Below are 24802 nucleotides of genomic sequence, written 5' to 3'. Positions count from 1 at the left end.
TTCACGACACCTCTTGTGCATATCTTATAGTACTGTTATCGTACAAGATCGATTATCACTGAAATATTATGTCTTAAAATGATCAACAGTGGGTGAACAAGAGATGGCTTAGGCAGGAGCCAACATTACGGCAGGGGCACTTGTCTTCTTCAGGACGCTGAAGAAGACAAGTGCCCCTGCCGAAATGATCTTTCAGCGATCATCGATCTTGTGCGATAACTCTTGTAGATTTCTTCCAGTAGATTATGTCTACTACTTTTTTTTAAACGTTTTCATTTTTGTTCGGCGTTTCTCTGTTTTCCTCTTGCAGTACCGTTATCGTGCAAAATCGATGATCACTGAAATATATTCCTTGAAGTGATCATTGATTTTGAATAGTACGCATGAGGCGATAACAGTTCTACAAAAGCATGCACGAGTAACTACAAAAACCGCCTTATTCTCGTCCTCCACCCCTATTGGCGGTGGGGAAAATGAGCTATGCGGGCAATAAAACGCTGCTAAGGAAAGAAGTAAATTGCTGTGCTTACGAAGGCAAGTACCCTTGTCGAAACATTGGCACCAGCGACATTCCTTGTTCTACGTCACTCTTAATTACGGTAGCCGTAACTACTCAGGAATGCTTCGGTGAAGCTAAGCACTTAGTCTGTCACGGGGTGCACAAACATACTACAAAGACATCTTCCTCCGCCTAGTTTTTTTTTTTTTACTGTGTGTAACTCTTTGGTAAACGTTTTTGTGAGCACGCCGTGCCTTTGCAGGTGAAGTATATCGTATATACTCCAACAAACGAGGGCTAACTACAGCGCGCGGGTGGGTTGACATTCGCATCTCTGTATCTTTGACGTTACTTGCATGCGATGTTCAGTGGATACACGGGTCTGCACGTGACTGTGCTCTGTGTCCAACCAAGTGAACCTGGAACGTACTGCCTACGTATTTGCGCCGTGCCGTCTTCCAGCTTTGTAGCATTTATTTTATACGCTCATGAATGAGAGTGTTTTAATCGCAGTTTAAATGCATTTCATGCGACAGTCCACATTAAACACAATTTTACAAATGCCACCCTGTTTTTATATTTTCTTTCATTTCGGCCTCGAAGCCTGGCCTGGACATCAAGGACATCCAAGCGAAGTGCCTCAAGTGCGCTTTCCCGAAGCTGTCCGAAGCCGACGCGCTGGCACGCTACAAGGACGTGGTGAAGAACTTCGAGAGCTACGAGGAAAACGCGGTGCGCGTCAATTCAGAGGTGAGCCAGTTTTGCACAGTTTAGCACTTTCAATCTCGATTATGCACATGGCCCTGTACACACTAACACATATGCGTTGATCGCCTGACCTCCAGCAGTAGCCGCTCCATTGACGTGAAAGCTACACGAGACATTGCTAGCTGCTGCAGGACACTGTCATCATATGCCGAAGCCTTAAATGAAATGCCCTGACTGAACATCTCAAACTATACAGAAATTTCCTATCGCTGACGCTGACACAAATGAAAGGAACCGTGAACGAGTGGTAAGATTAATTTCATCTTTCAGGCTTTATGGTGTAGACGAGACGACAGTAAGGGGGTGAATTTTGGTTGCACAAATCAGTATGGTTAATGGCGTAAGAAACAGTGCACAAAAGCGGTGGATATCTCAGTGAAACTGTGCGGCTTAGGCGGGGGCCGCCATGTTCTCTCAGGTTGTCGACAATTTAGTGCGACGTTGTCTTGGTACCCAAAGTCATACCCTCAAAAACAATACAATTTCTTGCATTTATTGTGCAATATTTCGGAAATACTGGCGCTTTTAGGATGGAGCCGGCTGCTCAATTTCACGTATACATATAATAACATAGTCAGCAAGGAATACTAGACCCAAAAGACGGTTTTGCTACTGCGCCTGATGTTACTCGCGATGTATGTGTTTGTCTTAAGTGGGCCTCCTGGGGCATTTAAGGTATATTTAAAATAAAAAAGAACATATTCATCTTCTATCACTATAAATCTCACGATTGATTCCGTGTAGGGGTCATTAAAAAATAAAATACTGATAGTAGGTAAAAGTGAGTGGAAGGTAGTGAAATCCAGTTCAGTGAAGGCGAGGAAGCTATGCGTAGTGTGTGAAAATCCGCGAGGGGGAGGAGTGATCACACAACCAAAACTTACATTCACCGGAGAGCGGTGGAGTGCGGCCAAGGAAATCCGTGTGAGCTCCTCGACAACACAGTTCGGGAGATGATGAAAACGTTGTACCTATCTGGGAGCCAAACCCTACGCAATGGTCTTACAGAGGAATGTAGAAGTTCCAATAACTGAACTAAGAATGGCCTCTCAACGGATAGCTACGCTGCGGTGAAATATTAGTCGGCAACTGAAGCCCACAGAAGTGAAACAATGTTCAAACGAATGAATTTTGTTGAGCTGAAAAAGGAGAAGTAATCAAACTAAAAATGAATTTGCTGGCACTAAGGACATTAGGCATAGGATGCTTAGGCAGGCCAAGCTATCGCCGAATGTACCAGATGACTTTACCCGTTGGATAACAGACAATTAGTGTGCGAATTCATTACTGAAGTACATGCAATAAACAGGGCTGCAAGCATTTATTTCGCGCCGCTTGCTAAGTTTCTTTCTTTTTTTTTTGCATTCATGCATTTTGCACGAATGTAAAAGGTACGGATAGTTAGAATAGACAATGGTTCGTACTTCAAGAAGACTACAGATGGCGATCTGAAATTCTGAGACAGGTGTCGGGTTATTCCAACGGATCACGCGTCATAGCAGGGAGCCCAGATTGGTCCCTGCGGTGAAGGAGAGGGGGGGGGGGGGGGGGGGGCGAGTGACGCGCGTAGCAGCTTAGTAGCGTCATCACCATGTTGCACAATTTTCCATGTGAATCTCGGCTTGGGCAACGTCTCATTTGCGGCAGCGGCGGCATCTTTCTAGAAATACGTAGTTAGCCGGCTCATAAGCTTTATGAGAAAAGGAAGAAAGCCTTGACGTATATGCCTGCTTTCACTCCGCGATGTTCATTATAACCGAGATAATGAATACAGCTCACTGCTTCTTCGACTCATAAGGGCCGGAGAAATATACAAGAAGACCGGCCTTTGTCTGAGTCCGTATTAAGTCGTAATCCATGCACAGTCGTACATATACAGCCACAGTCACACAAAGCGTAATAGCGCAACACCAGATAACCTGCTCGGAACACTAAGAAGACCGTGAGTCAGATCGGACTAGCGGCCTGTGGACACACTTAAGACCGTGCTATACGAGGGTTTGCCACCACCATAGCTTCGACAGAAGATGCACTCTCCTTGAAAATATCGCACCAGATTTATGGGTCTCGCTGAGAACAGCTACTAGGCGTATTCCTGAGTTTTCTATCGCCTCTTCGGAAGAAACATTTGTCACCGATGTACTGTTTATTTTCTCTTAACGCACTCCCAAAAAATACTCTTCCTTGGTTATTTCATTTTTTTAAGACATGGAAGCTCAAAAATCGTATAAGCTTCCATAAAATTATGAAAAATAAGGATAGCTCTGTATATATAATAGTGACTGCGGCGATAAAGCATCTTTTTTGAGTGGCACGCAGGATATCCACGGTGGTGGCTGTAAAGCTGTAAAAAATTATTTAACGAAACGCCTAGAAAAGTGCTCATATTCGCTGGAGAGCTGCATCAATATCGATGGCCAATATGTGGGAACATAATAAAATATATGTCATTTCGGATTAAAAAACGAGTGCTCTCTGAAGCTTCAAAGTAACTTTTCGGACTGTTCGAACTCCGTGCGGTCACGGTATCGCTAGGCGATTAAATAATTCAGATTCCACGTTTACCCGCACACAAAGCAAAGGAGTGACATGATGTAAACGTACTCTGCTCATACTGCCACTGTAAATGAAAAGGTTGCAAGCCTGGAAAAGGCGAAATCGAATTCTTCGAGGTGCTGTTATCCAGACATGCTTCCTTTGTATTTCAGGAGCTGCGTTCTGTTCTTAAGGAGTACAAGTTTGAGAATGATCCCCACTTAGCTAACTTGAAGGAACGCACAGTTTTATATCAACTCCGCGCCCCTTTCTTTTACAGCTCAAGGCTGCCATGCGCTTCATGATAGACGAAGGACCGGTAAGTGCTACACGTTTGTGTTCAGTCGTAACCAGTTTTCAGCGCCCAGTATGGCTAAGTACAATAGGACCCAGTATAACTAAGGGACCGACCGTTCTTAGGGAAGTGCGAAGGAGGAGCGCGGTTGTCGCATGACGGATTTTTCAGAGTGCGCACGCACCGGTGCGCCATGAATTTCGGAGGCCACGTGCAGGCTTCGTGGCGGCACCACTAGATGGGGCCGACTGCTCTTAAGGAAGCGCGAAGGAGGAGTCTCGCTGCAATACACGCCTCACACATTCCTCACTTCGACGGTGCAATTTTCGTTCCCCAATTTCGCAATATTGCGAAAAAGTCAGTGACATAAGTTGCCAAAATTTACAGTATTAAGAAACAGATCAATCTACTTATCATTCCTAAATATCGTCGAAAGTCGTTAACTGATTTATACGAGAAGAAAGATTAGTGCTAGCATCACTATCACTATACACACTGTGCAAGTTCCGCAGCAAAGCTTCACTAGGCAGGCTACAACATTTCTGAATTTTATGGTCTAACAGTCGGACGTGTTGGCATGCATGGTGTCATATTTTGCAGTACGAAAGACGGGACGAGAACGTAGTTATTCTTCAACTGGTTCTTTTAGAATAAATACCAGGTCATAGATCCGCATTCCTCGAAACAATACGGAATACGGCGCTTAGTTTACTGGGCGCCGTTACTAACCCGCCGCTAACATAAGTTATTTCGTACCGAAACAGACAAGTTAGATACTGCGCCAGACCGTTACAGCGCTTTCAGAACCAACAAAGGAAGAATGGCTAAGCAGGCAAAATAAGGGCATCTATTTTGTCCATCTTGTTTTTTTTTTCTTTTTTATCCACTGGGTTATTGACAAATAATATGTTTAGAAAAATGAAAAAAAAATAATATCTCGCCGATAATTGACACTCACAAGCGATAGTGAACTTAGCCATACATCCGCGAGCACAACGAAAGGCGAATTCAGTTTTTCAGCAGATGTGAGTAAAGTAACAGTGAAGAGCCACGTTCAGTCAAATCAGTTAATTACACTTCTGCATGCCAGAAATATTAGTCTTAACCGAGCCTCTGCTCACATGTAAAGCCCCTGGATAGGGTTGCTTTCTTTGCTAAGAGCGACATCTTTCACTTCTCTCACGCCAGCTCCCCCTCGCAGCCAATGTCGGCCGCCATGTTCTTCCTAACTTGCAGGCGCTTATTGAAGCACTATACAGCTTTGGCTCAACTCCGGCCTTTTCTGCACAACGATAGATAACGTGAAGCAAAAATTTCTGCATAACTCATCTCATGATGAATGTCGACGTTAATGCGATTAGAATTGAAGCAATTTGCAGCAGCACATCGTATTGCCGCCGCGGAAACGCGTCATACATGGCGCGTCATACAGACGTCATGCAAGCGTCATGCATGACGCGAGAGAGGAGCCCCGCTCGTCTCCGCCATCTAGTAGAGCCACCGCGAACCCTGTGCGTGGCCTCCGAAATCCGTTGCTTAACAGTGCGTGCCAAGGAGGTTGAAAAAAAAACTTGGTGCGTGCGAACGATGAGTAACGTGTCATGCGGCAGCCCGGCTCCTTGTCTCGCGCTTCTTTCTCCACACGCCGAGCCATGTAGTGGCACTGCCGAGAAGTTCGAGCGTGGCCTCCGTGACAAGAAGCGTGGTGCGCCGGGGCCTACGAACGCTGAGAATTGTGCCCCAACTTGGCGCACACCAGTGGTACATGCTCAGTGACCCTTGTTGGCGAGATCTTCATTGAAGAGCGGCACATATCCAGTGTTTTCGTGGCGCAGCTCGCTAAAGCGTTGGCGTGAAAGACGTTCATTGAAAAGCAGCACATACCTAGTTAATTTGTGGCGCAGCCTGCTGAAGCATCGCGTTGCAGCCCTCGAGGAACTCTTGTGACGTGGGTTTGATTCCTCCCGGCCTCGCAGAAACTTAAACGATCTTTTTCGTCACTGTAGAGCGACGCATTTCCATTGCCACGTACCTAGTTACCCAAACTCGTGCCAAAAACGTTCATTGAACAGCCGCACAAACCTACTGGCACACATACACAGTGACATATGTTGATGTCAAAGAGGGTCATTGAAGACCAGCATAGACTGAGTGGCACATAACCAATTCGCCAAGTCGGCGTCAAAGAGTTTCTTTAAACAGTGGTATCTACCCAGTCCCGCATCTACAGTGACCCATGTCACCATAAAAGAGGTTCGTTGAACACCGGCTCATATGTACACATTGCCAGATACTCACTGACCCAGATAGCCGGGAAAACTGTTGATACAAACATACATAGGTAACTACAAGCAAATAGAGATGTATCACTCCCGAAATGTACATGCGTAAAGTACCCTAAGAATGCTAAGGCTTTAAAAGAATCACTTTTCTTTTTTTGTACTCAACTAAACAACAAAACCAAAGGAATAAGGGACAAATTTGCAGGCCGAAAAGTTCCTCTCTTATGTCTTGGTTCTTGTACATTGTTTATTGGTTCATACGCCCGCTAAGTCGTCTAGCTTGCTCGACTAACAAAGGTGATTATGCTATCATTCCTGATGGCTGGTCGTGCAGAGCACTACTTCAACTTGAACTTTAGTGAGCTTGTATCTAGTCGTCATAGTTTCAACTTGTATTCGTCTTTGTGCATCACTCTTTCCGCGTAGACTAAAGAGATGAACGATGCCGCCCGCACCGAGTGTCTAAAGACCATGGCTCCAGGAGTCACTTCCGACAAGTACATGTCGCACGTCGTGAGCTTGTTCAAGAAGGGAGACCTCGAAACGAAAAAAAAGGTACGTCTGTCATTTTCCAGTCAACCCACATAAGGGGTGGTGGTGCTACTACAAGCCGCGTTAGCCTCATCAATTAACATATACGCCCTTAGAAGTTCACTTCGAGCAGAACAAAGACCTGAATTGAAAATGTTCGCGTGTATTGTCCGTTCACTTTTGCATAAAAAGAAAACGTCAATGCCGCTGTTTTAGTAACTTCATGCACTTAATTTTTGAACAAATCAGCTCACCCTATACAGCGCATTCCTGTTTATATCTACAGGTTTGCTTCGCGTTAGAACTCGTCGCTGGTGAAGTTCTTCAATATTCGTCGTATAGAGCCGTCAACGAATTTTAAGCAATCTATGCGTCTATTAAGACATCACACCGAAAAAGTCTTCCTAGTTCATTGCAACATTGAAACTAGAACTAAACGAAAGCTGCGCTACTGAGATGGTGCCCCTAGTAACATACGCTGAATGTGTATCTTTTTTTTTTTTTTTTTTTTTTTTGTCGAGCTCAGGAGCTCGATAGGGCAGTATTTATGTCCGAAGGCCTACAAGCATTAAGCGCACTCCTATTATGTCTTTTGTCTCCGACACAACTTATCCCCAAGTTTAGCATGAGTCAAGGCACAAATGTTACCGCATATGCGCGCTCTATTATGCCGTGGGCAATATTTTGAAGCTCAAATCTTTGAAGGTAAGTTGAAGAGGTTTTAAGGCAGAAAACGTCGATGTTTGGCTTAGCATGGCGCTAGTAGCGGATCTTCTGGAACAGCTCGTCAGGCTTGCCAAGGTACAAAGACCTGGAGCAGATGGGTTCATCATACTTTTTTTTTTTTGCATTCTTTCAAGCGCCCCGAGAGCAACATGTCAATGTAGAGCCCGTCGCATTTTTAGCTATATCGCACGAGAACACTATAATATGGTCGTACGTCGTCCTGAAGGGAACATCGCATTAGACGACTATTGCACAGGAGAGTGCTTGGTGCACTTGAGAGTACTTCTACAGGTCTCGCTGATTAACGCTGCTTAAAGGCGCTAAAAAAGACGCGTGATGGACGCTCGCCCGATATAGCTAAAAATGTGTGAGGATGTACCTCAATTCATTCTGGGCTTCTTAAAGTGCAAGAAGCAGCCTAGGAGAAAGGCATACAGTCCCCTACTCCGTTTACGTATGTCTGGTGTTATGTCTCAAAACAGCAACGGGCATTTATTAGGTGCTTCCCACAAGGCAGACCCTTCATCAGCACCCGCCCAGACGGCGACGGGGCCCGACATACCGGTAAACTGTGACGCGCAAACAAAGGAGCTCACTTCGAAGGGACAACAACCGCCGCCCTCCGTGGAAGCGGTAACGCCCGCCTCCTGACGTGTCCTGACGTGTGCCTCAGGCATGAAGTGAGCTCCCACATTTAAATGTGCTCTTACATGGAGCGGGCTTCCATATCTGGAGTCAGTGTAAATATGTAAAATAAACCCCTTTTATTTCGCTCCTACTCTCCCGGATGTACTCGTCCCTATACCTGGTGTATTCCTGGCCTAAATGCTACCCCGAGACGCAACACTGTTCGATCACAAAAGTCGCACAAGAAGACCGATCGCAAATAATGCAGGTTATTAATTGAAGAGAAGAGTCATGGAAGAGACATTCAAGGGAAAGCCTTATGCTCCACCTTAACTAATGACAGCTGGCACTGCAACAATGACAAGAAAGATTACAGATTGCGACACAATGGAGACTGCGTTGCGACAAAGGGCGGCTGGCAAGAGCCCGAAGACAGCGGCGGCGCGGCGATTTAGATTACTAGAACATCACGAAGCTGACGGATCTACAGAGATGGCTGACTACTCCCCGGGTTTGGACGCGTAGTGCATTCGTTGTGCTAAACGAAATAATTGTTCACACGGGCGGGAGATGCGTCAACTACTACAAAGTACGGCAATACGAACTTCTCATAAATAGCATACCACAAGATATAGAAATTAAGGCTGCATGCTTTTAATCCCAAAGCCAACTTTTGAAACTCTTAATCGTGCAGCATTTGTAAGTCTCGTTTTATTATACTAAGCCTATACTCCAACTTACATAGTTGTCTCTTCTGGGAACTCTGAAAACGCAATCATTATGAAGGGTAAGCTATCGCAATACACAGGACAGGGAGCAAGACAAAACAACACCAGCGCTCTCTGCCCTGTGTATTGCGCTATCTTATTCTTTACAATGCTAGACCAACTATCCTACACTTTTAAAATACTGTATCCTAAACACTACGCACAAAAACCAACACGGATTTCTAGGAATACCGGAATTGCGTCAACGAAACACCAGCAAAGCAAAGCCTTGGGTGACGCTTCCCAGAACCCCTCATTGCAATGTAAATACAGTAGTTGCTTAATGCTTGCAGAATTACTGTGAATGAGTAAAGAAGAGCTGAGTGCTACCGGGAAATGTGAACAAGTTTCTCTGCGACAACGAATGCTTAGTATTTCACATTTATGTACCCGTGGAGACTTGGCCGTAGCAGAGAAATTCCAGTCCTAAAATACCTATTTCGTGCCTTTTTGGACGCTATGCCTGAAGGTCAACGCAACCATTCGAGAAAAAAAAAGATTTATAGAAAGCACGTGAATTATTGTGAACGAAGCTTTTTGTTTACGCTTATAACGTTACACATGGTGGCGAATTTATTTTCACTAACGTTTGTTTAACTCCGGCCCTAAACACCACCACTGGTCGCCAATCTGTCCCTCTGGCCAAAAAGCTTGAAGACCCCTGATCTAGGAATCACATTCAAGGAATAGAATGTTCTATCTAGATGTATTCTAGCGTGTGTGTGTGTGTGTGCGTGCGCCTGTGTGCGTGTGTGATGCGCTCGGTAGTTTTTCAGTTGCATGTCATTTCTTCCTTCCCTACCAATATCTAGCGAATGAGGTCCAGTTAAACGCGAATTTTATTATTGTAGTTCTATTTTATCACAGACAGTATTTGCTATCATTTAGAATGATTACAATTTGAAGTCGTGCAATGCTAACGAAGGTTGCTTTCATTTGTACTTCTACATTCTCACAGTTCACTTGTCTACCGCTTGCACTTGATACCTACCTTTCGGCTTTTCTTTTGCAGATTGATGCCTGCACGTATAAGAATTCGCTCAAGGGAAAGGTGCGTACCATAGTGAGCGGGAAACAGATTCTTGAGCAACATCGGCGTAATAAGTACTAATTTGATACCGGCGCGAAAAAAGTCAGAATATATTTTAACTAAGGCCAGGGGAGAACGGGAATTACAGTATATTGTTAATCGCGCAAAGACGGAGCCATCACCGAGTGACTTAACGTTCATTCATACCGTATAGCCTTGTCGCGTTTGCTGGCAGAGCAATTGCTTGTGCATATGACTCTTGCGACAATTGCTTTTCAGGAACCATAAGTGTCTTATAGACGTCTACACGGTTTTGTCTCTGTGGTGACTTGGTCGTTTGCGTTTAAAATGCCTTTAGACTCTGCATGGGACGAACAAAATAGGAGGTGCATTTTCTCGGGCATTTCTACTGCAGCATGTCTACTCTAGAAAAGGCCGTTTGCAGAAGGCCAGACATTTGCTGAGAAAGAGAGTCATGCCGCAAATCTGCAGGCTTGTCTCATTCGACAGAATGAAAAAATATAAAGCAGCTAATTAGTTACAGCAGAACGTGTAGAGAATAAATACAGTGTAAAAAATGTGCCGTTGTTTTTACTGGGCTTTTCCCGGAAACATTTGCTGCCAACTATTTATAGTAAAATGTGCAGGCTTCCGTAATTTCATTCCACAGCCCAGCCCTGCAACACGACGCCGTATATTTACAGGAATTTCCCGAAGAAATACAGACGTCTGTAATTTCATTTCAATGCCGTGCAAGAACCCGCCGTCACATTTACAGGAACTTAACGTATAAAATACAAAAGCCCGTAATTTCATTCCATCGCAGGCCGTCACGCTTACAGCAATTACCTGTAAAAAAATACTGCCTTCTATAATTTCACTGCACTGCACTACGATGACATGTCGTCATATTTACGAGAATTTTAGCAGTTTTTCTGTAAATTCTGGAACTGAGCTTTTCGGTAAAGACTGACCTGCTACATATTATTCACTATTAGAGTATCCTGTTTACTGGAAAAGTGTCCTTTATTACCTTTGCTGCAGTGGCTTCCTGCTCGATCAGGTGCGAGTTTCTTTACATTTTACTAGTTATGCACTGCATCTGAAGCGAAAAAAAAAATGGAAAGAAGTACTCTGAAAAAGGTGGCTGGCAACAAAACCAAACCAGTGGCTGATGCCAATATGAAAGTATAGCGGCCCTTATTTGAAGTATATTAGAAGTCCCTGCATCTGAAAAAATAAGACTGAGAGCAGTCTAAAGAAATAAACGATGCCATTCGACAGAAAAAAACTATGAGAAAGTGTAATTGTTGGCTGTTAGGCTACAACGCACCACTAAATGCCAATATCTGTAATTGGCAAACTATGTCCGAGTATGTATTTAGAGTGACGCGTAATGTGACTGGGTATAAACCGGAACCATTTAATAACTCATTGTTATATATAGTCAATGGCTCTTTTTTGGCAGTTATTTTGCATTTCTGGGATCGGACAGATAACACAAGACAAAAATGGACAGCAAGCTTTCTGTATGTACGCCCTACATACTAACCGAAATGAAAGCATGAATGACCACCATAGTTTGAAATACAAAGGAGTGGCATTTGTCTCAGCAGAAATGCTGCTGAAAATAAACTACTATGGTAAATGAGAAGGTAGAAAGTAACTGAGTGATCGCACAAAATAAGTTTGCTGGCATTGCTGAAGGATCAAAGGCATATGAGGGTGCAGTTACAATATTGGTGAAATACACGCCGGATAATGGCAGGATGTTTGAGCTGGCGAGCAGAAAATGAACACAGTATGAATTCTAGAGCATAAAAATGGTGGCGCAGTGCCCGATCTCACCACACCAAAATTCACTTCAATTTTGACACTTGTAGGAAGATGCTTGAGGTAGGTAGAAAAAAATGTGGTTGATCCCTCTTATATAGGAATCGGTATAGAACACGAAAGTGAAACGTGTCTTCACAGAAGTAGTGTAATGTTTATTGCACATTGATATATAATGTCTATTGGTGTTTTGTGGCTAAAGCGCCCTTAGGCGTTGATGCACCCACGCTGACGCCTGGTGGCACGTCTCCTCCATCACGACTACCAACGTCGATGACCATGAGCAACCGTCGTGCATATGGAAGCTGCACTACGCTGCACACGCTAGCACAACGCGAAAGACGAAGCACGTAACTGACACACTAATACAACGCGCAAGACAAAGCACGTAACTGAATCGTCACCGAGTCAAATCAGCGCGTACAGCGCGTCGTAATTGCAGCCTCCGCGATCAACTTCAGAAACATTTTCAGAGCTAATTGCGGAGGCCACGCTCCGCTGTGCTGAGTACGGTGAACGCCACTACCAACGCCACCTAGGTGGCGTTGGTAGTGCTTCTTGATGCCAGCGTCCCTTCGAATGCTGGCATCGAGGCGTCGTAGTGCTGAGACCACCGAAGCGTTCACTGTCGGTGCGCGTTAGTGTCATAATGCAGTACTTCTCTTTTCTGCTCGTAGGCGGCGGCATCGCCCCGAGCAAGAGCGCGGGTACACGGAGGAGTGTTAGATATATAAGGCGCGTCTGTGTAGCTCTCTGCAAATGCGTTTGTGGCGCAATGGGTTAAACGCTCGGCGATGTATCGTCGCGGACCGAGAGGTCGTGGGTTCGATTTCCAAATTTTGCATGTTTGTGGAACTTTTTCTTCTGGTTTCTTTCTTTGTATTATGTTCGTGTATGTTCGTGTGACGTATTTCCGTGACGGAAATACGTCAGTGAAGTCTTGGTGGACCCCGGCATAAAACACTTTCGTGTTAAAATATATCATAACAAAATGCCCCAGTCGGCTTTTATCATCCGATGCACAAGACTTCGCACCTTTTAAATGACCCGGTGGTTTTGCTATTGATTTTGTGCTACGACCTGGGTTTATCCCAAGGAGTGTTCTGGAAGGAGGTAAACCAAATAAAAAGGAAACTTGAAGTTTAAGTTGCTAAATTTGTGAAATAGGCTGCAGTATGGTAAAATTTCAACTCTTGTAAACCAATTCGGGATAAAAGAAAACAATGCCGCATGAAAAGCATCATGTTTCATTGATAAAAAACAGACAGCTGATGCTGTCAAGAATGCACTGACCTTTTTGCTGATAAACATTGCAACGCTGAACTCTTGGTTAAGCTACACTTAGAGACCTAGTTCACTTCCCATTACTACGGTGAAGTTGGAATTTCTAACAAGACGAACAAAATTACAAGTTCCCTTCAGGTGCAAAATGTTTCAGTAGCTTTATCACTGTTCCGACCAATGCGATAGATGTTCAGTTATAAACATGCATTCGTGAACTTCGTTTCTGTGAAAGCGAGAAATATGACCACGTCAATACACCGTAAGGTACAATTTAGCGAGAGCAGGAAGCAGAAGTGTCAGGTATTTATAGGCGGAATAACAGCTCTCGTTATCGAAATGACGATCATATCCCAAAGGTGTCTGCCTGAAACGGGCAAGTATTCATGATGACGTGAACTACAAATTAAATCATGGATGCGTGCTCCGAGCTACGCACTGCGGTATATAAAGCGAAGAAACGGGACCAAACTCATGTGCTGATGCAATTCAATACAACTTAAAAAAAGGAAAGAAAAACGTCATAGAAAAAACTCGCGCTATACTCTACGCGAAATATCAACGACACAGCATGGCACCCAGATAACGCCTACCTCACCGGCAACGATGTCCATAAATGCCTAGTACGGCCAGCTTGTTTGTTGTACTACAAACGCAATAAATCATTGCCTTTAACTTCACTAGCACCAAGGTTTTAAGTAAGCGCCGCTCTCATAACACTACCAAACTCAAAGCGTACTAGTACCACCATAGCTGCTCGGCAGACGTAGAAGACGCAATCCTAGGTCCCCCCCCCCCCCCCCCGCCTAGTCAAGTGGTGAAACTTGGTTAAGCGATAAAAATTTCTTGCCACAATCGCTTGCACGCTGAGTCGCTCACTTTTTCACCCACGAGCACACACTGCAGAAGACGGCCTGCGGGTCACCCTCCAGCATCTGCTACCGTCTGATATACGGCGTACCACATGGTGCCCAGGCTCAGGGCCGCGGCTTTGTAGCGATGCCTTATGACTTATTCTATACTATATAGTCTTATCATCCACCACTCACGGCTGGCTGATCCCGTTGATAACGCGAGCGGCCGCGCGCGCCCGCCGCTCTGACCAGTGACCACTGACAAAGCGCGATAAGCGCGAAAAGGCATTATTACCGGAAAGAGATCGCTACAAAATACCGGCCCAGGCTTGTCGGGGTAGGCGGCGGAAACACTGCGCATGTGCGATATGCGACCCCGCTTGATTTGCGCTGAAGGCACTACAGTTTCACCTTTTTTGCTCGTCTCTTTCTTGCTCCCAATCCAGAAAGTGCTCATGCGCGTGACTCGATAAACGGAATTTCGCCGTTTTCTCTGAGTAAAGGCATAGTGCCGTAATTTTTACAGGAAAAAAATGCGCGAGAAGAATGGGCACATTTTGTAGTGTAGGCGTTCGATCGTCAGCGGTCGCACATGCGTTATTTGGCGTAAAGCCCCTCAATGAAGGGCTTTAATTTGGCGTAGAGAAAAGTACCGCCATCCTTTGATAAACGCCGCTTCTCTCTCTCCTGTATCTCCGATTGGACGATGATAGCGCGCGCTTTTCACTTCTTTATATTTCTTTTTTTCCGCCTCAGAGACATGTTGAAAGTCCTCTGCGCAGCCGCAGTCGCCGGCGGCAGCGGCGGCGCGCGCCCGGCCTGAAAGCTTCCACGTGGACTTTCTAGGTGCGCCACCGTCGACTTGGCTTTCGCAAGCAAAAAGTAAAGAAAAAAGCAAGTGCTTTAGGAGAGGAGGCGACGGAGGAAAGAGTAGATGGCGGTACTTTTCTTATATAGGGATTTTAATTTGGCGAACGCACTCAGTCGCAATGATATGCAACATTTTGAGGACTGGGAGCCATCAATAACAGAGATTACTCAAACAAGAAACTTGTCACACTCTTTCATTCCATTTCTAGCTCACCTTGTCCATTCGCTGTACTCGCAGCCTTTGAAAATTTGCACTTTAAAGAAAACATAGAAATAAAGTGGTTAAATATGCGCCAATATATCCGCGGAGTCATTCCTTCTACTTGAGGCACAGAGAGAAAGTAAGCCTTTCTTATCATCATCATCATCATCATCATCATCATCAGCCTATATTTTATGTCCACTGCAGTACGAAGGCCTCTCCCTGCCATCTCCAATTACCCCTGTCTTGCGCTAGCGTATTCCAACTTGCGCCTGCAAATTTCCTAACTTCATCATCCCATCTGGTTTTCTGCCGACCTCGACTGCGCTTCCCTTCTCTTGGTATTCATTCTGTAACCCTAATGGCCCACCGGTTATCCATCCTACGCATTACATGGCCTGCCCAGCTCCATTTCTTCCGCTTAATGTCAACTAGAATATCGGCTCTCCCCGTTTGTTCTCTGATCCACATCGCTCTCTTCCTGTCTCTTAATGTTAGTCCCTAAGATTTTTCGTTACATCGCTCTTTGTGCGGTCCTTAACTTGTTCTCGAGCTTTTTTGTTAACCTCCATGTTTCTGCCCCATATGTTAGCACCGGTAGAATGCAATGATTGTACACTTTTCTTTTCAGCGACAGTGGTAAGCTCCCAGTCAGGATTTGGCAATGCCTGCCGTATGCACTCCAACCCAATTTTATTTTTCTGTAAATTTCTTTCTCGTGATCAGGGTCCCCTGTGAGTAATTGACCTAGATAGACGTACTCCTTTACAGACTCTAGAGGCTGACTGGCGATCCTGTTCCCTTGCCAGGCTATTGAACATTATCTTTGTCTTCTGCATATTCATTTTCAACCAAATTCTTACAGTTTCTCGATTAAGGTCCTCAATCATTTGCTGTAATTCGTCTCCATTGTTGCTGAATAGGACAATGTCATCTGCGAACGGAAGGTTGCTGAGATATTCGCCGTTGATCCTCACTCCTAAGCCTTCCCAGTCAAAGAGCTTGAATACGTACTTCTTCTAAGCATGCAGTGAATAGCATTGGATAGATTGTGTCTCCTTGCCTGACCCCTTTCTTGATAGGTAACTTTCTACTTTTCTTGTGGAGAACCAAGGTAGCTGTGGAATCCTTGTAGATGTTTGCTAAGATATTCACGTATGCCTCCTGTACTCCTTGATTACGCAATGCCTCTATGACTGCTGGTATTTCTACTGAATCAAATGCCTTTTCATAATCGATGAAAGCCATATAGAGAGGTTGATTGTACTCCGAAGATTTCTCGATTACCTGATTTATGACATGGATATGATCCATCGTAGAATATCCCTTCCTGAAGCCAGCCTGTTCTCTTGGTTGGCTGAAGTCAAGTGTTGCCCTGATTCTATTGGAAATTATCTTGGTGAATATTTTATACAATACTGAAAGCAAGCTAATGGGTCTATAATTCTTCATTTCTTTAACGTCTCCCTTCTTATGGATTAGTATAAGGTTGGCGTTCTTCCAGCTCTCTGGTACACTTGAAGTTGTGAGGCATTGCGTATAAAGGGCCGCAAAGCTTGCGGCCTTTCTTATAGTTGTGAACTTTTGTGTATGGACTGCTCAGTCTTCATCATCAATTTTTTTTTCAAGGAGATTCTTTCGGAGCTATGTCATCGCGCCCCGAGAGCGAAATTTTCGTGAGCGAGAAAATAGCGCAACCGTGCGACAGAACTGGCGTTGCCCCTATAAAAACATAACATCATCTCTCGATGACATTCGAAGCGCCGTTGATTATTTGCAAATGATAATGAAGAGATAATTGAATTTCAATTGAAAGAAAAAAAGAATGCAGCTTGGCCCATTGTGACTCATTTTTCTACAGACTAACTCGTTTATGATATATTTAGCTCTTAATACCCACCTGCCAGTGCAATTATCGCGAGTGCAATGGCCTCTCCACCTGGTCATCTCCGAGGGCAATGACATTCGTCATTGAGTGGCCTGCGAGATCGCTGGGTGCAGACGGGCCATTGTCGCACATCCAGCTCTTTTCACGCGCACCTGATCTGTTCAAGAGAAGGGACGTCTACACTTGCGTTCTTTTCAGCGAATAAATCACGTAACGGCTCACGACAAACACTGCGAGATATTCAGGACCGTAATCTATCATTCTGCATGAGAAAAGCGCACCTTTAAAATCACCGTGCATAATTTTGCAGCCCGTTCTACAAATCGACGAGTCCCTTTGAACAGTGCGACCCCGCGGCTGTGAAAAGACAATCGATCATATGCTTTTGCCCTCAATGCGCTGTTCAGTGCGACGCTATTCGTCCTGTGTTAAATCGACTGCTCTCTTCACCACCCTCAGAGACAAATGTACTTGAACCATGGCCTCATGTATCGCAGGTTGACAAAGCAAAGCAGCCATTGCTACAATTTCTCAAACTGAGTGGCTACAGTGACCAATTGTACGTGAGAATGTAGCGATTTGTACTGCTAGTGGCTTCCCCACATTCTCTCCTTTCATTTGTATCCCCTTAATGTCTTCCCCCAGTGTAGGGTGGTAAACCGGAAGCGCATCCTGTTTACCTACCTCTCTTTCTTATATCTGTCGCTTTGACTACCGCTCGCACAGCAAGAAACTATTGAAGCCAATGATCGCAATAAAAAAGGCATGTGAACAGAAGAGAGAGGTGGACCCAACCTCGCAAAAGTTGCCAGCAATTGTTCCACCCGAGCGCCACTTATTGCCTGCGGTAGGGTCTGAATCCCCGCCACTATACATCCAATAACACAACTTCATCTGCTAACACCAGCGAATACAAAGGGCGAGGATGGACTTAAACATGGGCGCAACAAACGCGCTGCGCGTCGTCCGTTCCACGTCGAACCACTCGCACTCTAGCTCTGTATCACAGAAGGACTTCCGGAGAAGCCGAAGCATCTCTCTCCTAAATGTCCAGTGTCCTCGCCGAAAGAGCACGTGACCCTCTTTTGGATGTCTACGTATTTCCAGTGGGTTCGTGCCAGGCAGACGATGATTCGTGAGTGCGCGCTGGAAGCACAGAACAAGCTGCCCGCCAACCTGAGAGGCGACCTGCAGTTTCTGTATGCCTTGCATCTCAACTCAACTGCCCTGGAAATTGTGAGTTTAAAGCGCAATCTTTTGGATGACCCGTCCGATTCTATTGAAGGCGACCACACTGCTCTCTGTTGTTTAACCATCAATGAGTACTTGCTTTCAAATAAATTTCATTACTGCTTAACAGGAAGCTTTAGCGCGGGAGCACCTACATAAAATTAGAGGAATTCTTTTCCTCCTCGGCAACCACCGTACCGATTTGGTGAATTTCGTTGCATTTTAAGGGAAAAGTTAAATTATATAAATTGCATTAGTTTGAACTTTCAGTTTATGGCTTACATTTATTTGAAATAATAAAAAAAGTATTTTTGTTTTTTTAGAAACAAGTGTAAAGGTTGTAACTCTGTAACTCTGAAGTAAAATACGATGTATATCAAATTATTAAACTGCTGCACACATTAATACATCTAAAAATGGTGAAATTGATGTGCTATGCACCGCTCTGAGGTATGCCACTAATTGGTGAGATGACTTTTCAAAAATACTCGTAAACATTCTAAAAATTTAACGTTAGCTGTAAATAGGCATGTCGCATATGTAAGCTTGATGGGCTCTAACAGATTTAGTTTACAAAACCACGATGTCTGTTTTTAGCGCAGGCACGAAATTGTAAACTTCGTGCTTCTTTTTTTTTAACTTGCTCATTTTATGCAATCTTTTTCTCCTTTGTGGGAAAACCTTGAGCTCTTAAATCAAAACTCTGCTTCACAGAGTTGCTAAAATGTACCTGTCTGTCAAATGCAAGACATTTGTTTTTCTTCGCAAATCGGTGCAGCTCTTGTACAGCAGGTTCCCCATTTTTACGTTTTACTTTTATTTGAATACGGAAATTGGAGTGGTCCACGAGCCCAAGCTTTCTTCCAAAATCAAACAGTGCGGATGTCACTTTCTGCATCGGAAAAAGCGTAGTATATGTTTTCTCTTGATGGTTACAGTTGCACGTTACATCTTTTTCACGTGCTTTTCCCGCACCCTATGTGGTACAAAGCTCCTCGCACATGTTCCCGTTTTTGTTGTTATCATCTTTAAAGGGGTCTCCTTTCTTTCTCTCCATTTCTTGCAATTTGCCACTTTTTTTCTGTCTCTTGTACGAAACGCTCTTCTTTTATCTCGATTTGTTAATTCTTGTCTCCACCATACGGGAATAATTTAACTTTCTAGCATAATTGAGGGAAATCAGACATTATCGTCCTTCATTAGCTCTAGAAGTAGAGCACAATATAGATGCCGTAAGTCGTGTGAAGCATAATAACTATAGGAAAATATTGATAAAACATTTACATGTGCTAGCTCTTTCTTGAGATTCCTACTCTCAAGCTTTAAAAAATTGAATCTTTGTATCGCTCGGAATGCCGCATTTACATACAGCCACGTGTGCCTTCTAGAAAATCTCCCAACACGCTTACTGCGACAAGATTTGTCACGGGCTCTGAGACGGCTACCGTAAATCATTCGAAACGTGTTATCGTCGGAGGAGCTGTAACCGAATATTGTTCATTGAGCAGCATTCCTACTTGATGTTTTTTTTTTTTTCAGTATCTCTCTTGTGCGGAACGCGAAGAAGACACTATAGTGGACGGGGTGAGTGATTTTGGTACCGCGAGTTAACTACGATTAATTGCCGCAAATTACCGTGACTAAAAATGTCGTCATGAGGCAAGAAACTGCACAGCGAGCCTGACCACTACTGAGCCTTAGTTGCCAGAGTAATTTCTCTGAAGGGTTAGCGCCGATGAGCAAGAAACGCCAAACAATGCATATGTCTCCGCGTGCAGATATCACCAAGGAGTTCAACGTTATAAACAAGACTGCCTCTCATTTTGCGAAGACGCTCACTCGTGAAAACTCGCATGACTTGTGCAATGGTGGGATGCCAGTTTCAAAAAGAAACTGACACCAGTTTCTTTTGTAGCTTCACACGATCCTAGCAGTTCTAGAGCCTAAATACCTGACGGCACTATCCCGGTCTTCTGCTGCACTTTAGCACACGGCGCTGTAGCTCAGTGCATATGGCGCTGTGCTGCTCAGATCACGAGGTCGCGGGTTCTATCCCGGTCGCGGTAGCCACATTAAAAGGCTGTGGAACGCCCGAGGTTTTGACGAACTGACTAAAGCTGTTGATATAACAACCGTTGTGCTTTCGCTGGTAAGTGTCAGCGTTGTTGGAGTCGCAAAATAAAAAAAACTCATTCGGGTGGGCTATACGCAGCATACTAACGTAAAGGAAGCCTTAGAATCTTACATTCAAATGCCGAGTGAACGTCAATTAAGAGTAACTCCCCCAACTTTCTGGTGCGTTAATCCAGGTCGCCGTTATAATAAGAACTCTACGTATAGTTATTAAACAAGCCCGACCGCTCACCATTCGCTGCCTTTCGCCGAAACTGCGTAGCTCCCATATCAGCTTTTTTTTTCTTTTTTTTTTTGTCAGCCGTCGGCAGGACCGTCAACGTCAAGGTGGTTTTGGCGGTGGAACAAAGATTTGTCAAACCACAAGCGCAGGGCCGGTATTTTTTGGTGGTCGACTCTCGGGGATACGATCACTTTTGCGAGATTTCGCCTCACTATAGCACCGAACGCACAGGCGTCTACAGACGGCAGCGCTCCTGTGCAAAGACAACTTGCTTGGCACTGTGGCAGAATGCTGTCGCCCGCCGTCGCCGATGCCTCCGGAGCTAATCACGCGCAATCTCGCTAAGTTATTGTATCCCCGAAAGTGAACGACTGGAAATTCTGACTTAGCTTCATGCGATGAGGCGCTACTCTTAGTGCATGAAAAAAAAAAAAATGCTGAACTTTAGGACAGTAGGTATAGTACGGAAAAACCAGGATGGCAGCCCTGTGCTTTATGCCTGTGTAGCACTCGCTTGCTACTACTTGGAATATTCTAGAACCTTCTCTTCCTATCGCCGAGCGCCGCTGGGCTCGCCTTTACTACCCTTCATGACACTGCACTTCACCGCCTCTCTCGCATCCGTCGCTCTTACCGAGACTTGCTGCATGCATGCCAGCGTGCATAGGAAATAATTTCGGGATTTAGTGTTCAGAGCTTACCAGCTCTGGTGCCGATTCATGTCATAGGTACAGGGGACTCCTTGGAATAGTCTGGTTGTTTCCACTTTCATTACCAAGGATCAGCGAACTGTTTAGCCTAAAGTCACCTCCGTCGTCGGTATATCTTATTTTTGCTGCTGCTGTACATATGACCTAAAAACGGTGATGTTAAGGAGGTTGTTTATTTCGCTCGTCTTGCTGTCACGCCAGATACCATAATCATACAGGCTCTTTCAGCTAACTCGTGCCAGCCTTAAAAAAATCCACGAGTGCGTTGCGATAATGCAAGGGATCGCCACACTTCCGCTTTTCTTGTCTCAAAAAGTAGGCACATAACTGAGGCTTTCCATGGCAGAATGTGGCTAGATCTTTCTTACTGTTTGTTCTGACTTGTTCATATGTTTCTATATTATGCTAGCTTGTTTCGCGTGTTTCTGCGTAAATGTATGACTAAGTTTCTTTGCTGGTTACTGTCAAAAGATGCGGGAGGTGGGGCCAGTCAAGCTGCTCTAGTGCAGCTTTTACCTAGCCTCCCTTATCACAAATTGCACGCAGTGCACTTATGATAAATACAATCGAAACGGCGTGACAGGATTAGCGCAGTACTTGGCCATTCAAAAGAGCCCTTTGTATATCCATGGCACCTGACGGCAGCATGTCATTATGAAGCCAGAGTAAGGGTACACTCTCTAAACTCGATTATAGGCAAATGTGTCGTTTTGGCGTAGTTGGTGGTGGTTAGAAATTGAATTTTCCAGTAGATCTTGAAGAGGGAAAGAGGAAAGAGAAAGTAGGTTTGGTACACTATTATTAGACGTAAAAAAATGAATCCCAATGAGCATCCGAGAGAGAGAAAAAAAATCACCCGACGGTTACGAGTGTATAACGCGAATGATTAGGGCGTTAGCTGTGGTGCGGGCTAGGCTTTTTCGCTCACAATCTCGGGCTCGCCTAATCACTTGGGGGTTTCACGGTTATCACGGTTATTAACAGGTTATTGTATTTTGCACAAGAACATCAGATAACACTTGCAGCTTTCACAGACGAAAATTTGCTTCATAGCGCCCAGCGCAAGACAATGCTGAAAGGTATTCTTGTCAAGTAGTATTACTTTTATAGTTAGAGATTTTTAAAGCGTGGTGGCAATGAAGTTACCAGTCTTCAAGCGCCCGAAGCACGGGAAAAGGATGCCTTAGATATACTGGCTCTTGGTACGGCGGAATGCCGTAATTGGAAAGCCGTAATTGCGAATGCCGTAATTACGAATGTTGTATATGGCCACGCCAAAACCTTATCGGAGTTGAGAACTTTGTCGCCCTGTCATGAAGCGAAATCACTGAATATTATGAGTACGTAATTATCACTTTTCGACCAGTTTTCTCACAGCAAGCAACAATTCCCGTGAAGCAGATGAGTTGAAAGTTAGTTACTTTGCCTTCGTTTTGATGGAACGTCCTATTAGATATCATTTCTTTATTATTATTATTTTAATTTGGGCGAGCCGTCAGTAGGATGAAGGGACGAAAGCGTGCGAATAGGAAAGCATTTTTTTTATAATAAGGATCATTTCATTTTTTTTCACAGAATAATTTCGAGGAAATTGGATATTTCCAGAGTTCACATTTTTTTGTCTTCGACTTGTGCATTTTCTCGGGTCAACACAATTGCTCTCACTAAGCAGCAGCTGTATTTTGCAGCTTTTTGGATGTTTGAGAGGCAGCGTTCCAGCACCGTGTTACTCTTAGTTCTGGCTATTTTTCAGCTTTTTAACAGAGACCATGATGCTACTGTGCTGACATGTTCCAGCTTAGGGCGTACTCTTTATATCGCGGAGTGTACGGACCTGACTATCTTGTTACAAAGCTAGTTGGTGGACTTCCAATAGCAGTGCGTGGTAAGGGCCGATTTACGCTCGAGCCGCACGCCACCCCGCACGCATGCTGTCGGGCGAAAAGTTCCACAATTCGCCAGACTAGTACACAAATTTCGGTTTACACTGCATGTACGAGCCAAGTGTAGATCGAAATTTATGCACCAGTGTGCGAAATGTGCAGTTCCCCGCACGCGTACGGCATGCGGGCGGTGCGGCTCGAGCGTTAATCGGCCCTATAATGTCAGGCTAAAGCTGTGCAACTGGTGCGCGGCCCGCATAATACTCCGCTATCATCACACCGTTCAGTTGGTGTAGCGCAAGCTCATTTTCTCGAACTGTGCTGACGTCACTGCAGGCTCACTTAGTCCAGTCGAACCTCTAAAAAAATGTTCTAATTACAGTTTACTAACATATTTCTTTAAACATTTTAGTAGCACTCCGTCCACGATTCGCTACCTACTTGGGTTGGAACTGCAATTTAAAACAAAGAGCTCGATTGTTAACTATGTTGTATATCCACATTATTGTGCGTTAGACAAATTTATAAAAAGCTCTCAAGTTCTCATTCTAAACTTTTTTTGGCAAACAGCACGAGCTGTTGACGTACTGAAGATGCATGTCCTTCGGCAAAAGAAATATTTTGATGGTGTATAGTAAAACATTCTTTACACAAAAGTAATAAACCTTTCACGGAGTATTAGATACGTAATTTAGACAAAAGTAAGAAGGAAGTCCGTTAACGGTGTACTTAAAATATTCTTTGTACAAAAATAAGGAGGAAGTCTGTTAACAGTGTACTTAAAATAGTCTTTATACAGAAGTAAGAAGGAAGCCTTTTAATGGTGTATTTAAAACATTCTTTATACAAAAGTAAAAAGCAAGTCTGTTAACGGCGTATTTAAAATATTCTTTATACAAAAGTAAGAAAGAAGTACTTTTACATCCCATGCACAAATGTTACTACAATTTAAATGTATATAGAATGTCAGTAACGTAAATGGAAAGTTGGTAGGAGGTTTAAATAATGTTAATAGGCATTTTTGTAAGGGATATAGATCGAGGGAACGAAGGAGCGTACTTGTAAAGTCCGCCGAATTGCATTGGGCCAATTTGAGCTTTGCGCCCCATAGTGAGGATCTTTACCGCTGAGCTGCATTCGTCCTTGGCACCGGCGCAGCAAATAAGCCGAAACTGACATGGGCTCGCGACATGTCGTGATATTGAAGAGGTCGGCGCGATTAATGAAGCTTTTTTGAAACTACGTTAAGGTCGCTTATATAGGCGTTTCCTATTGCAAGCTATAGCGGGAGTAATATGCCTGTGCTCTCGCGGCACGCAGCCCGCTGGTGCCGGCGGTGCCGTGGACGTGTACTGCACGAACAACGGCGAGGCTCCTCGCAAGTGCCCCCAGTGCGCCTCCGAAGAGTACACCACCGTCGACGCAGCCAAGGTGGAGGCGACGGTAAGCACCGAGCACCGCACGAGCGCTGCCAACGTTGTTATGTACTCAGATGTTTTCGTGCAAAACAACACATCGGAATAAATCCGGGGAACTTGTACAATTTTATGTTATAGGAAGGGCGCCGTTCTGGAGTTAAATATAAGTTTAGGCCCAATTAGGTAGGTCTAAGTACATTTCGCCTTCAAGTTTAGT

The 24802-nt window shown here is 44.4% G+C and overlaps 1 protein-coding gene across 1 annotated transcript in view; it reads left to right on the top strand.

Moving 5' to 3' along the window:
- LOC119461574 (uncharacterized) overlaps positions 1-24802 on the top strand; it is a 64368-nt gene that overhangs the window by 24970 nt on the left and 14596 nt on the right. The window contains exons 5-11 of the mRNA XM_037722929.2: positions 1103-1249; positions 4083-4121; positions 6806-6934; positions 10043-10081; positions 18096-18224; positions 19758-19802; positions 24488-24610. Coding sequence (XP_037578857.2) covers positions 1103-1249; positions 4083-4121; positions 6806-6934; positions 10043-10081; positions 18096-18224; positions 19758-19802; positions 24488-24610 — 651 coding nt within the window. The remainder of the gene's footprint in view (positions 1-1102; positions 1250-4082; positions 4122-6805; positions 6935-10042; positions 10082-18095; positions 18225-19757; positions 19803-24487; positions 24611-24802) is intronic.

The sequence above is a fragment of the Dermacentor silvarum genome, chromosome 8 (genome assembly GCF_013339745.2).
Source record: "Dermacentor silvarum isolate Dsil-2018 chromosome 8, BIME_Dsil_1.4, whole genome shotgun sequence".
Taxonomy (NCBI): domain Eukaryota; kingdom Metazoa; phylum Arthropoda; class Arachnida; order Ixodida; family Ixodidae; genus Dermacentor; species Dermacentor silvarum.
The sequence above is the reverse complement of the archived record's forward strand: the minus strand, read 5'-3'. Positions and strand labels throughout refer to the sequence as shown.